We start from the raw sequence: 13,748 nt of genomic DNA, 5'->3' as shown, positions 1-13,748 counted from the left end.
CGAAGCAGACAAAATAGGCAAATGCCTTAAAATCCTATCCCTGCTTATAACCTTTCGTTTGTTTTTAAAATTCCAAACTAGACGAAAGCAACGTAACGATCAGCTGTTTTCGTGTTGCCAGACGAAAACGAATTACAAAGTACCAAGTGACGAACGATTCGTGTGGTAGACAAGACGAACGCTCGTTTCGAGATACATGATGAGGCTGTTGGCTTCACGTGATGTTTTTATTGGCACCAGTTAGCAGGAAGATGTAACGCGTCTGCGGTTCTATGTTGAACTCAGCCAAGTAAAACAATGCTTGATATGTACCAGGACCGCAAAATAGTCACTATTTTTCAATTTTAATTAACAAAATCAACATGTTCTGTTTACCGCAAAAAAAAACTGTCGATCGCAACCAGATATTTTTCTTTATACATTCTTTTATAATTTTTAAAGATTTATATGTTTCGAGATTAGCCAATAAAGAATAAAATAAAATATTTAATATTTAAGTTTTATAAAGTTTCAGTTGGTTGCGTCGGTATCGCCTTTTAAGATTTATAAATAATCGTTATTATATCGCTGAGCGAAAAAATATGACCAAACAATAATTATTCTTTTTGAGCGAAAAAATAAAAATCGTAAAATAATGATTAAACGCTGATTCAAATAAGTAAGTAACTAATTTCGTATGCAATGATATAAGAATGATTAAAAATGATTTAAGATAACTCTTCTTCTTTATTTTACGACTTATCCTCTACATACACAACTGCGTTCGTCTTGATGGTGCCTGCAAAGCGTAAACCCAGATGAATACCAAGTGCCGGCGATTTATAACCTTCAAACAAGCGATACCTAAATAGATGTACAAAGAAATGTTTACGTACATATATCTAATGCATTTTGTGAGTATATTTTCAACTCACTTCTTCAATGTATTTAACGGTTCGCCATCGGGGTCCCGCTCTGCTGTCACCACATTTATATTCGGGAATATACAGCGAGTGCAGGGTGCCACTACACGGAAAATCACCTCGTCGCCAATCTTCACCCACTGCCAGTGATCTTCGGCATATGGCTCGTCGGTGTCCATTTTCAGGTGGAAGCTTCCACGAAACTGCAATGGATCTACCGAACGGGGTATGCGTGTGTTTAGTTCTTTAATCGAGGCCAAATTCATAAGCATGTAGCTGGTGGCGTCATTAAAAGTTCCCTTTGGGAGTAAACATGTCACAAAAAAAATAAAACCAAAAATAATTATTAAATAATAAAAATTGAGGGTTTTCAACTCACACGATCCTCCTTTAAAATGAATGGCTGACGCAACATGCGTGAATTGATCGCCTTCACGGGTTTCTCCAATGGATAGTGGGCCAGTCGCATACCACTACCCTTATTCAGTAGATAATTGGATAACCATTTGTCATATTTAGCTCCGACTGGTCGCACGTATACGGTGGTGCTCCAAACCATGGTTTTTATTTGCTCACCCTCTGCCTTCAAAGCGCCCAAATCCAACTCGATCGGCTCCATGCCAGGTGCGCTCAATTGCAATCGCTGTAATCCAACCAACTTTGTAGCAATCAATACCATGCGTGGATAAACGCGCGCGGTGATCATTTCATTTGAATCGTTGATCACCATTAGTGCGCGATCGCGGCAGCCATTAAGCATCAAGCCGAGCATATCGCACGCAAACGCTGCGCTGGCATCTAGTGTTAACGGTGCACACGACTTAATGGGGTATAAATTGATTTGGTCCAAAGTGCCAATACGACGCCATTTTTCAGGCACTGCGTTGCGTTTCTTCCATTGCAGGTAATACCAGTAGTAACCCAGGCCAGATGCGAGTGTTACACCCACACCGATGGCAACACTGTAGGTAAGTGTGCTGGATGCTCCTACATACATATGTACATAAGTGCTTATTATACATAAATATTACTAAATAGGATAGGTGTACTTACTTGACATTTGGCGATAGGTGTTGATGTTGTTTTTATTCTTTCACTTTGCTAAGTTGAACTCATTCGCAACGGCGTTTATGTGCAGACTAAATAGCATTCAGCAAAAGTCATAAGCTGTTATCAAGAGCACATATAAAATAATGAAAATTTGTGAGTACCGATGGTTGTTAAGTGGCAAAACTGGAATGCAAAGAGTGCAGAGCAAATACGCCAATTGTAAAGTTTCGCAATTGAGCAAACTTACGTACATATGTGTCGTGTAACCTACTTCTCTCCTTGCATGCCTTAAATTTAAAGATATCTGTATGTGTAGAAAAGCGCTGGATGTTATGCGTCCAAGTACACCGAATACCGGTCTTGCCGGCTACAGAAACAAAATATTAAATTCAACTTGAGAGTGGAAGCTAAGAGAGCGAAGCAACGAGCCATTGAACCACGAACACCAGCTGCCGGTTGGTAATATAAACATCTGTATGCATATCGCACGAGTTCGTGAGTGAAAAGTGCATTAACTCAAATTTTTAAATTTATCAGATAACAGAAAAAACTGTTTCTAGGCAAGTACGTTTTGTAAGTTATGTACATACAACCAATGCATGGAAATCATTAAAAATAACAAAATTCTGGTTCAAAACTAACACGACTTTGTGAGTTTCGACAATTGCGCCAGCACTCTTAATAAGGTTGGGTTGCCATGGGGATACTTATAAGACATTTATAAAAGTAAAAGTATGGTAACCACTAACCAATCCAATTGATAAAAAGGCGCTAGCCAACGCCGAAGTTATAAATACGGCTAATATCAATCTCCGACCATATGCACAAGATCCTGAACAGCCTTAATATAAGACAAGTAGGGACAGTCGACAGGTTTATATTGAAAAACTTATATCTGAACAATTAGTGGTATGGAAGATAATATGGTATATGGAAGCACCGGTGTAAATGATTTTCACAGTAGGCCTTGTATGGTCGATAAGTAAATAGGTCCATCTCTTCTTCTGCTACTTACAAATATCAGACCAAAGGTATACTACCAATTCATGTTAATGAAAGGCATAAAAACCAACAACAGTTTTCGCTAGACCCAAGTGACCCACCAAGGATAAACCCGTTTGATGTGCAGCAGATTTGAGTTGATGATGTTAATTTGCTTTAAAACACCATTTGGCAGGAGGAATATTTGATGCCATTTCTAATACATCCAATAGCAAGCAGATTAGTTGACCTACTCGGTACTACGGTATGTAAAGTGAAAAAATTTGAACGACCAAAGAGCAGAATCCTCCTCATACATAGGCTTTGCCGATCATCTTATTTCCACCTGTGAAATCTCTACCAAGCGTGCATAATCTTCTTTGCTCTTGCAACTACAACATAGGTACGATGCGTAAGCTAATAAAAGTCCTTATAAGGAAACCTAAGATCACAGGTGAGAGTTTTCTGTTATAATAGGGCCAAGAATCCTCGCTTCCCAACAGGGCGAAGAGTTTTCCCGTACATCGGCTAAATGAGTGATGTGATATCTTGAATATCGTTTAAATGAAGCCTACCGTGTTCCTTCTTGGACGGATGTGGTCGAATCTTTCCTTGTCCATTCACCACTTTTACAATTCGTCTTAATATTTATGAACTGGATTCTTTGAGTCTTACTGCTGCAATAACGGCCGCTCCGATCAATTTCGTTAATCGCAGGTAAATGCAAGATCGCATTAAGGGTGTATGAGGGCGTCATACAAAGGTGCGCTTACACAATTTCATTTAGCCATCCGAAAACTAAATTCGTATATCAAACACATGGGGTTTCTATGTGTTACGGCTGCAGCGCCATTCTTGGGTCACTTTTCTTCAAAACGATTGCTCATCATGAAATAAATACGCATTGTGAATTTCAGCCAGGTTGTTTAAAAAATAGAATTTTATAAATATCTCGACCATACAGTAGGTCAATTTTCCGCAAACGAGTTCATCATACCGGTGGCTCACATTGCGAATTTGAACGAAATTGGCGAATAAATAAATATAGTTGTAAATGACTCAAATTCAGAGCTATCAAGCGAGTTTTATAGTGGTTAGTCCATAGGTAATAGGACCATATGTGAAAGGTATAACTTCCGATAATTTGACTGAACTCTATCCAGTGCTTTTTGAGTTTAGTCCGAAGAACAAAAATAGCTACCATTTTATGTATATAGGTATGTATGTAGGTAGGACAATCTATAACGAAACTTATACAAATTTAAATTAAAAACTTCAAAAATTTTTCAAAATTTTCACAAAAAATTTTACCCTTTCCCAAAAATTAAAAAGAAAATAACAATTACTCAATGCGATTTACATTCGTTTGGTCAGGCATTGTGGTCATGCGAAATACATTTGATTTTTATATACATAGATTTCCCGATTAAATTGATTTCCCCTCTTATTTAAATCAGCTGCTCAGTCAAAAAAATTTTGCATTCAAAATAGAGGTAAATTGTTCAATTAATTTCCCCGCACCGGATAAAAATATTAAGAGTCTTCACACCTGCTAGTACGTACTTGGTAAACTGCTAGTTGGTACTCAGTAATTTCATCAACTGTGGACGTCCTTTTCAGCTTTCTTTTGTTACTCGGGTAAACTATGTTTATCAACATCTGATTCGTAGAATTTTCCCATAAAAAATTACTTGCAACAGAAAATTTATGGAATTTTATTTACTCATATGCTTTATGCCTTTCGGCAGTGCGCGGATTTAAAATTGGATAAATATCGATCAAGCTTCCACCACGATAATTCGCTAAAACTAATTGCGAATAATTATATTGCAGGTACAATTTCATTCGAAGAATTATATATCTAAATATCGATTTATTTTAATAATGCTCAACTCTGGATGTATGAAACAAAAAATTAAAGAGAGTGAAGATTCTCAAAGTAAAATACATTTTCGTTATAAAAGAAAAAGATCATGTCCCTGCAAACCATTTTTTCAGAGTATTCTGCATTGTAAAGAAATTTTAAAGAATTCGTTAAGAATAAGGAAAATGAATTAGCAACAAGAGTTTACGGGATGTACATAGCTCAGTGGTTAACGCTTCTGACTTTGAACATCGAATTCGCAGGTTCGATCCCTGCTGAAGTCTAGAAAAAGAAGTCTGATGAGGAGATGTGGTGATCTCCGAAATAGTGCTATAACTTCTACCGCTTAGACTTTGTTGCTTTTTCAATTTTTCCTAATAAACAATCGTGGTACAAAGCTCAATAAAAATATTAAAAATAAAATGTTAACAAGCCACAATAACATTGACAAGAATTAATTCGATTTTTTGCCGAATATTCTAAAATTAAATAAATTACGCACACTTCCATTCTTTTACGACATTTCGGAAGAAAATCTGTGAAGCAACGAAAATAATGCTGCTATCTTTCAGAATTTTTCCAGAATTTTCCTAATTTTTCGTACAGAAATTTCTTTACGAGTTCGTGTCAACCGCTTCATATAATTTTCTTTGAAAATTCGGAAAAAAATCGTTATAGAAATCAGATACTCCTAACGATTTCCTTAAGATTTCGGGAACTTTGGCTTGCAGGGGTGTTATTTTAAGCGAAATGACGTGAAAGAGATTAAATATTTTCAGTGCCAGGGAAATGATGAGACGTGGCCAACGCAAAAAAAAATACTTAACAGATACGAACAAAAGCAGACAAAAACGAATTGTCTGTTATTTATGTTACAAGGAAAAAGGAGACGGTTGGAAAAAGACTTTTACTAAATGGTAAATTCAATTCCGCAAAATACCGAAAAACCTTGCTTTTATGATTTTTGCTGAGAAGACAGTTTGTTTTATAAAAAAAAAAAAACAAGTTAAACAAGCATGAGGCAGCTCCGCTCCCAGCCAAAAGCTAAAACGAATAAGAAAAAACCATTAAAAAAAAATGTGGAGTCGGTCTATTTTATTGGAAATTGAAAACCGGCGAGAGCAAATTGCAAACACTGGACAGTAAACATGAAAATATGTGGGGTGCAAACAATAAACTTTCGCTTCCTGGCAACAAACAGCGGCACTAGCGGCATAGCGACAAAACGGCAAACAACCAACCAGCTGCATTGATGATGGTCTGCTGCATTTCCGTGAAATGAATTGATGAGCGCCGATGCGCCGGATATTGCCGCACAATACAAATCGACTCAAGCGTATGGATGAGGATGGTGCAGAAAGGAGCTAGAAAATAAGGCGCAGGGGTACATAAATGCCGCCAGCCAGCATTCGAATATATGCATGGAGGTGTGTCTTCGACTGACAGCCGATTGTGTTGAAATGATGGTCACGTAATCAAACGAACATTGTGTACTTACTTACATATATGCTTTTTTGCACCAACATACATCCAAACTCTTCTTCGCCCACACTGATTGTATGTATGTATGTGCATGCATCACGCTGCTGGCTGTTTCCACGCAGGGGCTCGCTTTCGCCACAATCCCTTATCCACTACGGTTTGTGTGGGTAGAACAACTTCATGCTATTTCCGTTTCATATTAAAGTGACATTAAAATTTGCTTCCACAGCATCTGCTGCCTACGAAAACAACAATAACAAAAAGCAAAAATACGAACAATATGTGCTGATGCCAGCAATGCACCGATTGCGGTTACAATGCGAAACGGAAATGCGTCTGACTGACCGGAAAAGTGTTCATATCTGCATTGAGTTGATGGACTGCTGGTTGCTGGCAATCAACCGAAGACTTATGTATGGATGTGGATTGCGAACCTTGTTAGTGCATCGTGTTCATGTCAACGAGATAACAACCAACATTCTATCGGCAGCAATATGTATGTATGTATAGATGCTGTTGATGGCATTGGCGATTATGTTTGTGTTGGAGTTGATAATGGGCCCGGCCCTTTTGGTTGCAGTTGTAGTTCTGTTGTTGCTGTTGCTTTTGTCATTATAGCCATAGTTGCGCTTTTATGGCACATCAGCTGGCGTTTCTAACATTGAAAAGTGACAAATGCAGTGCAGATAAACCGATGTCGCAGCCAAAGTACCCGGAATGTGTGTACCACATGTCGTATGAGTAATTTTCAATTTAGTCAGTTGCATTCTAATGGTATGAAAGAAAATCTAGCACATTACGGTAGAAGGTGTGGCCGTTAGGTTTAATTAAAAATCGTTTTTAAATTGTTGACTTAGTAAAATTTCAAACATTCGACTGATTATTCAAGCCGATAGGGACAGTTCAAACTCAAAGGATACACATCAAAGCTTTATTAGAAGAAGCAATGCAGGCAGTTCTTAGTTCTTTAACTAAAATACAAATGTGAACATAAAGCAAAAAAATTGTCGAATTTCTTAAAGTGTTTCTGGTCCCTTCGAATTGTGAGCCTAAAATAACTTTATATAGTAAAATTTATCGAATGCTAATTCATTTATTCAAAGCTCGATCAAACGTATTTTTGAATTTATGGAACCAGCTTCGATTACACAGTTCGACAAATTTTGACTTTTTTTACCACTCGAGTAAAACATATAATTTTTTGTAGATTTTTTAGTGCTTAATCCAAATATGGCCGCATAATGGCTCTATCACGTCAGTATTTTGAGATATCTCAAACGGTTTTTGGCGATATTTGAGGTTATACTATGAAAACAACAATTTTTTTTTGCTCAGCTATGCGTTGGTGAATATATTTCCTCTTCACTGTTTACTAAATATTTTTATATCCATTAACTCAACCGTTTGTTTTATTAACTCAGTTTAATAGCATCGCTGTAGAGACCGCAAAGTGCTCTTTTTCTTTTTTTTAAAAACTGTATTTACATTCATACATATTTATGCGCACGCCTCTCATCGAGTTGTGGTTTACCGCAAAGTAGTCGAAAATGGATTAAAGTGACCGCAGGAAACACACTCATTTCACAAAGATACGTACTTACAATAATAGTTTTCATTAATGTGTGCGCATACATGCATATATTTCAGAGGTTCCCAAACTTGCTTTTCAAAACTTTACTGGTTTCGGTGGACCCCCTGCTGCCCTTTCTAACATATTCCCAAAGTTCTTTAAAAATGTGAAGAACGATGAAAATTTGGATTGTTATTGAGTTCCAAAACTAAATTCAGATTGGCAAAAATAAAAATAAAATATTTTCTTGCGTTCTATTTATTAAAATAATGTGATTACGCACTTGCAAGATTGAAAAAACCGAGCTCGTAAAGCCATCAAAGTAAATAGTATCTCGCTCTGAGGAGTTATATTTTTTAAGAGCACTCCATTAACTCCGCACATGTTTGGCTCGCTCCTGAATTGGCATGTCCGAGTTTTAAAGTGATGCGAAAAATATTCATCACTGACATTTTTAAAACACAAAACTTGAATCAACAAAACCACATAGCCTTTTACGACAAACTTTAAATTCAGAAACTGACAGAAGAGAAAAGACCGAATCTAGAAAAAACGACGATAAACAAGCAAGCAAGAAGCATAAAAAGTGTTCCACCGTCTCATCTTCTCCAAGGCAGGATGAGCAAATAGAGTTGTCATTTGCCACGCGAAGTGACCAGTCAGCAGTCCAACAAGTTGTCTGCAGTCCCGTCTTCTCAGTGAGAGCAAAAAACTAGATAGACCTTCTAATATTGAAGGCAAGTTTTTCCCACCTGCATCCCCTCGATGCATCTCAGTCATTGCTGAGCGAAGTTTTCACCCAGTTTCTGATGATGGCTTCGATGGTCGAGGTGGCGAGTCCTATAACTGGCAGCGGATCGAGGAATGCCTGGTCTAAGCTAACTGTGGCCAAATTGTCAGATGTCTCATTGCTTGGTACTCCCGAGTGACTTGGCACCCATAGTAAAGCGAGCTGGTTATGTTTGCCAACATAATTTAGTCGAGACTTGCATTGTCGAACTAGTTTAGGGTACTTAGGTAGAGGTATTTTTTTAACACCAACTTATACCCCCGTCGAGTCTCCCGTAGGTCGTCCACCTGGACCACTTTGGGAATCACTGATATAAATGTATGCTTGCATAATATATAGATATATTCAGGTACACAGAACATTCCTTTTAAACGGAAGTTCCAGGATGATATATTGTAATCAGTGAAAACTTATAAGCAGGGAACGGATTTTTAGGACCTAAAACCCTATAAAAAAGGCAAAATAAAGTAACGAAATAGGCTGGAAAAGGCAAAATAAAATTGCGAAAAAGGCAGGAAAAGGCAAAAAAGGTATTGCAAAAAAGCAAAATAAGGCACTAGAAAAAGACAGAAAATACGAAGAACAATCAAAAAATATATTTATTTTAGAAATGCTTATATTACAAGTAAAAAGAGAAAAACTATGAACTAGTTTCATTATATGAAAAATTTGTACTTTGAATCTTTGACTATTTTATCCTTTCGAGTTTCTAACTCATAAAACTTTAATCTGTATAGTTGTAGTAACATTGAACCACAAGATGCATTTTGAAGTTTTCTGGCAGCATTTTCATTCGATTTTCGCGAAGAAAAGCCTTGAATGTACTAAATGTGCGCTCGACGTAAGTTGATACAAGTGGAGCCCAATTTAAATATGGAACGTTTGTCTCCAAGGCTTCGTTAGCTGAGAATTTGAATTTTTCCAACACCAATTTAGCAAGAGGTCCCTGCGCTCCTATAAGCCGCATGGGCATGTGCATATTTTTTAATCTTAAAAAAAAAAAATTGTAAATGCTATAATCACTTTTTTAAAGGTAGAAAAGGAAAAAAAAGGCAAATATCTTAAATAAGGCAAAAAAAAGGCAAATATCTTAAAAAAGGCAAAAAAAGGCAACATCAAATGTGTATATATGGAATCAGGGAAAGCTAAATCGTGGACATTCTTAATCGAATATACTCTATCTCTTTAACAGAAAAAAAGGCAATTTCCATAAAATCCGTTCCCTGCTTATAAGTCAGTATCAATAATTTTATGTCATCCTTTTTTAAGTTCAATCAAGATCGCCGCTGAAAACCCATTATTGGCTTGCTACCCCCCCTTCGCTGCTTCAACAGTTCTGAAGACCTGTGACGGCATTAAGTGAAATGTTATATTCAATCCGTTTTAGGATGGCCGATCTGATCGCTACTTTTCTGTAGTGATTTCCCCAAGGATACACTACCACTAGGCAGGACCAGGGTTCGATCCCCGGTCTAAGCAAGATAAAAAAAAAATCTTTCTAATAGGGGTCGACCTCGGCAGTAAACGGCAAACTTCCCGCTGTATTTCTACCATGAAAAAAGCTTCTCATTAAAATCCATATACCCTTCGGCGGCGGCATAAAACTGTATGTCCTTCCCCTGCGTATGGCAGCAACAAGGCGCATACCGCAAATCGGAGGAGAAGCTCGGCCAAGCACCGATGAATGTCCTCTGGCTCCTTTCCATGGGAAAAGCAAAAAAAAAAACTAAAAAACAAGTAACTGTTTATGTAGAAAAAAAGCGAATATTCGACCCGCACCAGCTAACAGCAAAATTTTTTGTGGAGTTGTTTATTTCTACTAAAGTAATATACGTTGTAAAAATACAAATCGGACCGTACATACGGACTTTCAAAATATCTCGACTCCTGCGCCACCCTATCACGCAAATTATTTTATGGAGTTGTTCCTTTTTGTGTAATTAACATACAGTTTTCAAACATCTCGTTGCCTGCGCCACCTAGCGGATTAGTTCCTAAGTTTGACGACCTAAGTTTGAAGTTTCAAGTCTCTGACTCCTAGGTAAATTGGTTAAAAATTGGATGTAAGATTTGATTAAATAAAAAACTACTATTCAACTAAAAGTCTGTTAAATTAACATTTTCAATAATTACTCGTGAAAACCTAATTTTTATTTAAACTCTGTCCGCCAGAAATACCCATATTACAAATGTATTTGCAAGAGTCAATGAAATTCGAGTTCACGTTTTCGCACGTGTGCATTACAGCAGGAGAATTTATGGAGGCCGAGTTATTGGAAAGCCAAGCAATCAATCACAATTATTAAATCGTCACTCATCGCCTGGCTATTGAACCATCGCTTTACAGACGCATTTAAATCTCAATTGAAATTGTATTGGAAAGTACATTATTTGCATAGCGCAACGTGGAATGAAGAGCGGTGAAGGCATGTGGAAAAGAAGCGCAAGTGTGAGTATTTATTGAATTAAAATTTCAGTGGTGTGATTTCGAAATCAATGCTGTCGTAAGTGATGGCAAACGATACGAAGAAATCGACTTACGGATTTGCACACCGTTGGGAGAGAGAATTTGATTTCAGTGGATATTTTGAAGTGATGCCGAGTGAGGCAGATGGGGGAAATGAATTTGAATGTCAGCGCAGTGAACGAACAAAAGTTTAGCGTTTCACGTTATTGCTGAGTACGCAGCAAAAAAAAAAAAAANGTAAAATAGCGGTTAAAATGGTTGGGGGGTTGGCTAATTATATATTCTTTATCAGTTTAAAAGAATTTCGGTTTAGTTAGAAATCCCCTAAAACCATTATAATTAAAAAAGATGTTAACCTTAAGATTTTACGACGGTTAACACGTCTTGTGAATACCCTAACTATAAAAGATAAATTGAAATATTTTGTGTAGATATGTAGGTGTAGCTACAATTCAATGGTGATTGAAACTGAGCTTATATATATATAGGAATGTGTTGCAAGGGTATGGAGTTTGAGTAAAGTGGCGAATAAATTACAAGCAACATATTGAGGGCGGCGCAAGTGGCTTTGGTTCGGTGTTCTCACAGTAAATGTCATTTAAGCTTATCGTCGCTCATCTACATACATATGTATGTAGCTCGGTAAACAGCTAAAATAAAAATGTGAAAGCGAAAAGAAAACGAATAAATAAATAAACGACAGCGCATACCACTTTAACTAAAGTAATTTTGTTTATTTTCTCAAAGCGGAAAAAAATTGTTGTCTCAAATAACATCACCGGAGGGTTAGCGATAGAGATTTTTGATCAGAAATATGTATCTACAAGAAAAAATAAACTAGTAAAACTTAATACTTTGATGAGTGAGCAGATTTGAATTGGAGAACGGCGAGCCATACATGTTGTATACGTAACCTCAAAATCACAGGCACGTGGCAATGAGGTAATAATATTGTTATTTCAGGACATGAAACGGTTTACTTACCTTTCTTGCCCCGCTAACATCTTCTCACTTCGGTTCTTTAATTCTATGTATACCCGTCTGGGTGTGGGTTTATGCAAATAACTTTGCACCAGCGGAGAGACACAAAATCAAGTAAAGAGAAAGGTAATTGAAAGAGGAAGAGTGTTAAGAGGCTCGTAACACTCTAAAAAAAACATTTTTGTATGTATGCATGCAAAGTGCTTAAAAGCCGGCACTACTCACCGCTCGGAAGTAGGCAATGAATGTTTGATGCAAATGTTTTCGGTGCCGAAATAATTTTGTAAAATACAAAGAATGAAGTGGAAATCCCTAAAGAAATTTGAAATTGATGCTGTTTGGCGTTCGTGAATGCTACACGCATATTTGCATAAGTAAGTGTAGATATGTATGTGAGTGTATGTATGTGTCATTATACGCATATTTGATTATTGCAGCGGCACTTCAAAGCTGACTTTTTGAATTGTAAATTGGTCGGATATTGCGCTGATAGTGCCTGATGATGCATGGCGACGTTAGGAAGCAAAAAGCGAGAAAATAACAAAATGGCAAAAATCAAAACACACTTCATTTCAGATTACCTTTTTTTTTTAAGCGGCTTTGCAGCGCAGTGTGGAAGCAGTGAAGCATAAATATCCACTTACATATTGAATGCTTAATAAAGGCGTGGGTATATAGGTTAATATCAAATCGTAATAAATAATGCTTGAGCAAAGTGTATAATGAAAGTGTAGCTTAAATTCAACGACATTTTGGATGGTTTATAAATATTTCACAGCTGGGGGGTTTTCTTCAAATGAAGCGCTAACGTAGTCACGTTACTTGCTAAAACAATTAAAAACGAAAAAATATGCATTGATGATCTTGCAATGGTCTAACTCGACGTGAAAAAAGTACGCTTTAAGCCAGCTAATTCAGCTTGAAGGCTACGGCTACGCATGTCTAGGGCCCTACATAAATATATCGCTAACGAATATTAACAACGAGTTTGTCATTCGTTCACTGCAAAACCTCAAAACAGACTAATTGAACCGACAGGCCCAATTGCATTGTTTCGCACTATACTCTGTACAAACTTTCTCTTACATATGATTGCGACGTCATCAAAGTACTCCTGGTAGGTCTCAGAGTGGAGATGATACCCACACTGTCCCTGTTTTTTCGGATAGAACGTTGAGATTTATATTTCATAATTGCGCTACTTACCCCAATTCAGCAGTGCTGGGTTTGTCGAACGCAGCCATTCTGCAGATTCTATATCAAAGCAATCGCCCAGCGGGCAACCTGGCCGAAAGTGGATGCCGTCGAAGTGGAGTTTAAATAGCTTTCAATCTCAAATCAAACTTTCCAAATGACTATAATATCAGGGAATGCATAGCTAATACCTTTTGCACTTTTCTGAAAACAGCTTTGAGTCTTGGGAGAGACATAACCTGTACCCTTGCACGAATTCTAGAGCCTGTGCAGATGCCAGGCCAGTTCTAGTTTTTAGAGGCTTTTCTGTTATTTGCGCTGTGCCAAACTTGATGTCTTTGGTATCTTGTCGTACTCTCGTTCAACTTCTCAGGTATTGTTATCTGACGACTTTAGTCCCCGAGGTGGGTATCCAGGAAGTGTGCCGCTATAACACAGTTTGAATGTCTTCGACTGCAAACCTTGAT

The 13,748-nt window shown here is 37.3% G+C and overlaps 1 protein-coding gene across 1 annotated transcript; it reads right to left on the bottom strand.

Annotated features, from left to right (window-relative positions):
- Positions 1-696: 696 nt before the first annotated feature.
- LOC108377678 (mitochondrial amidoxime-reducing component 1-like) lies at positions 697-2,106 on the bottom strand. Its single transcript, XM_017633945.1, has 4 exons — positions 1,956-2,106; positions 1,282-1,889; positions 915-1,201; positions 697-843 (listed from the first exon to the last, which is right to left on the bottom strand). Exons 1-4 carry the CDS (start codon positions 1,960-1,962, stop codon positions 732-734), a joined length of 1,014 nt encoding a protein of 337 aa, XP_017489434.1. The 5' UTR covers positions 1,963-2,106; the 3' UTR covers positions 697-731.
- Positions 2,107-13,748: the final 11,642 nt, after the last annotated feature.

Source organism: Rhagoletis zephyria, unplaced genomic scaffold (genome assembly GCF_001687245.7).
Source record: "Rhagoletis zephyria isolate East Lansing unplaced genomic scaffold, Rhagoletis_zephyria_1.1 Rzeph_scaffold_12514, whole genome shotgun sequence".
Lineage (NCBI taxonomy): Eukaryota > Metazoa > Arthropoda > Insecta > Diptera > Tephritidae > Rhagoletis > Rhagoletis zephyria.
This window is presented reverse-complemented; position numbering and strand designations above follow the sequence as displayed.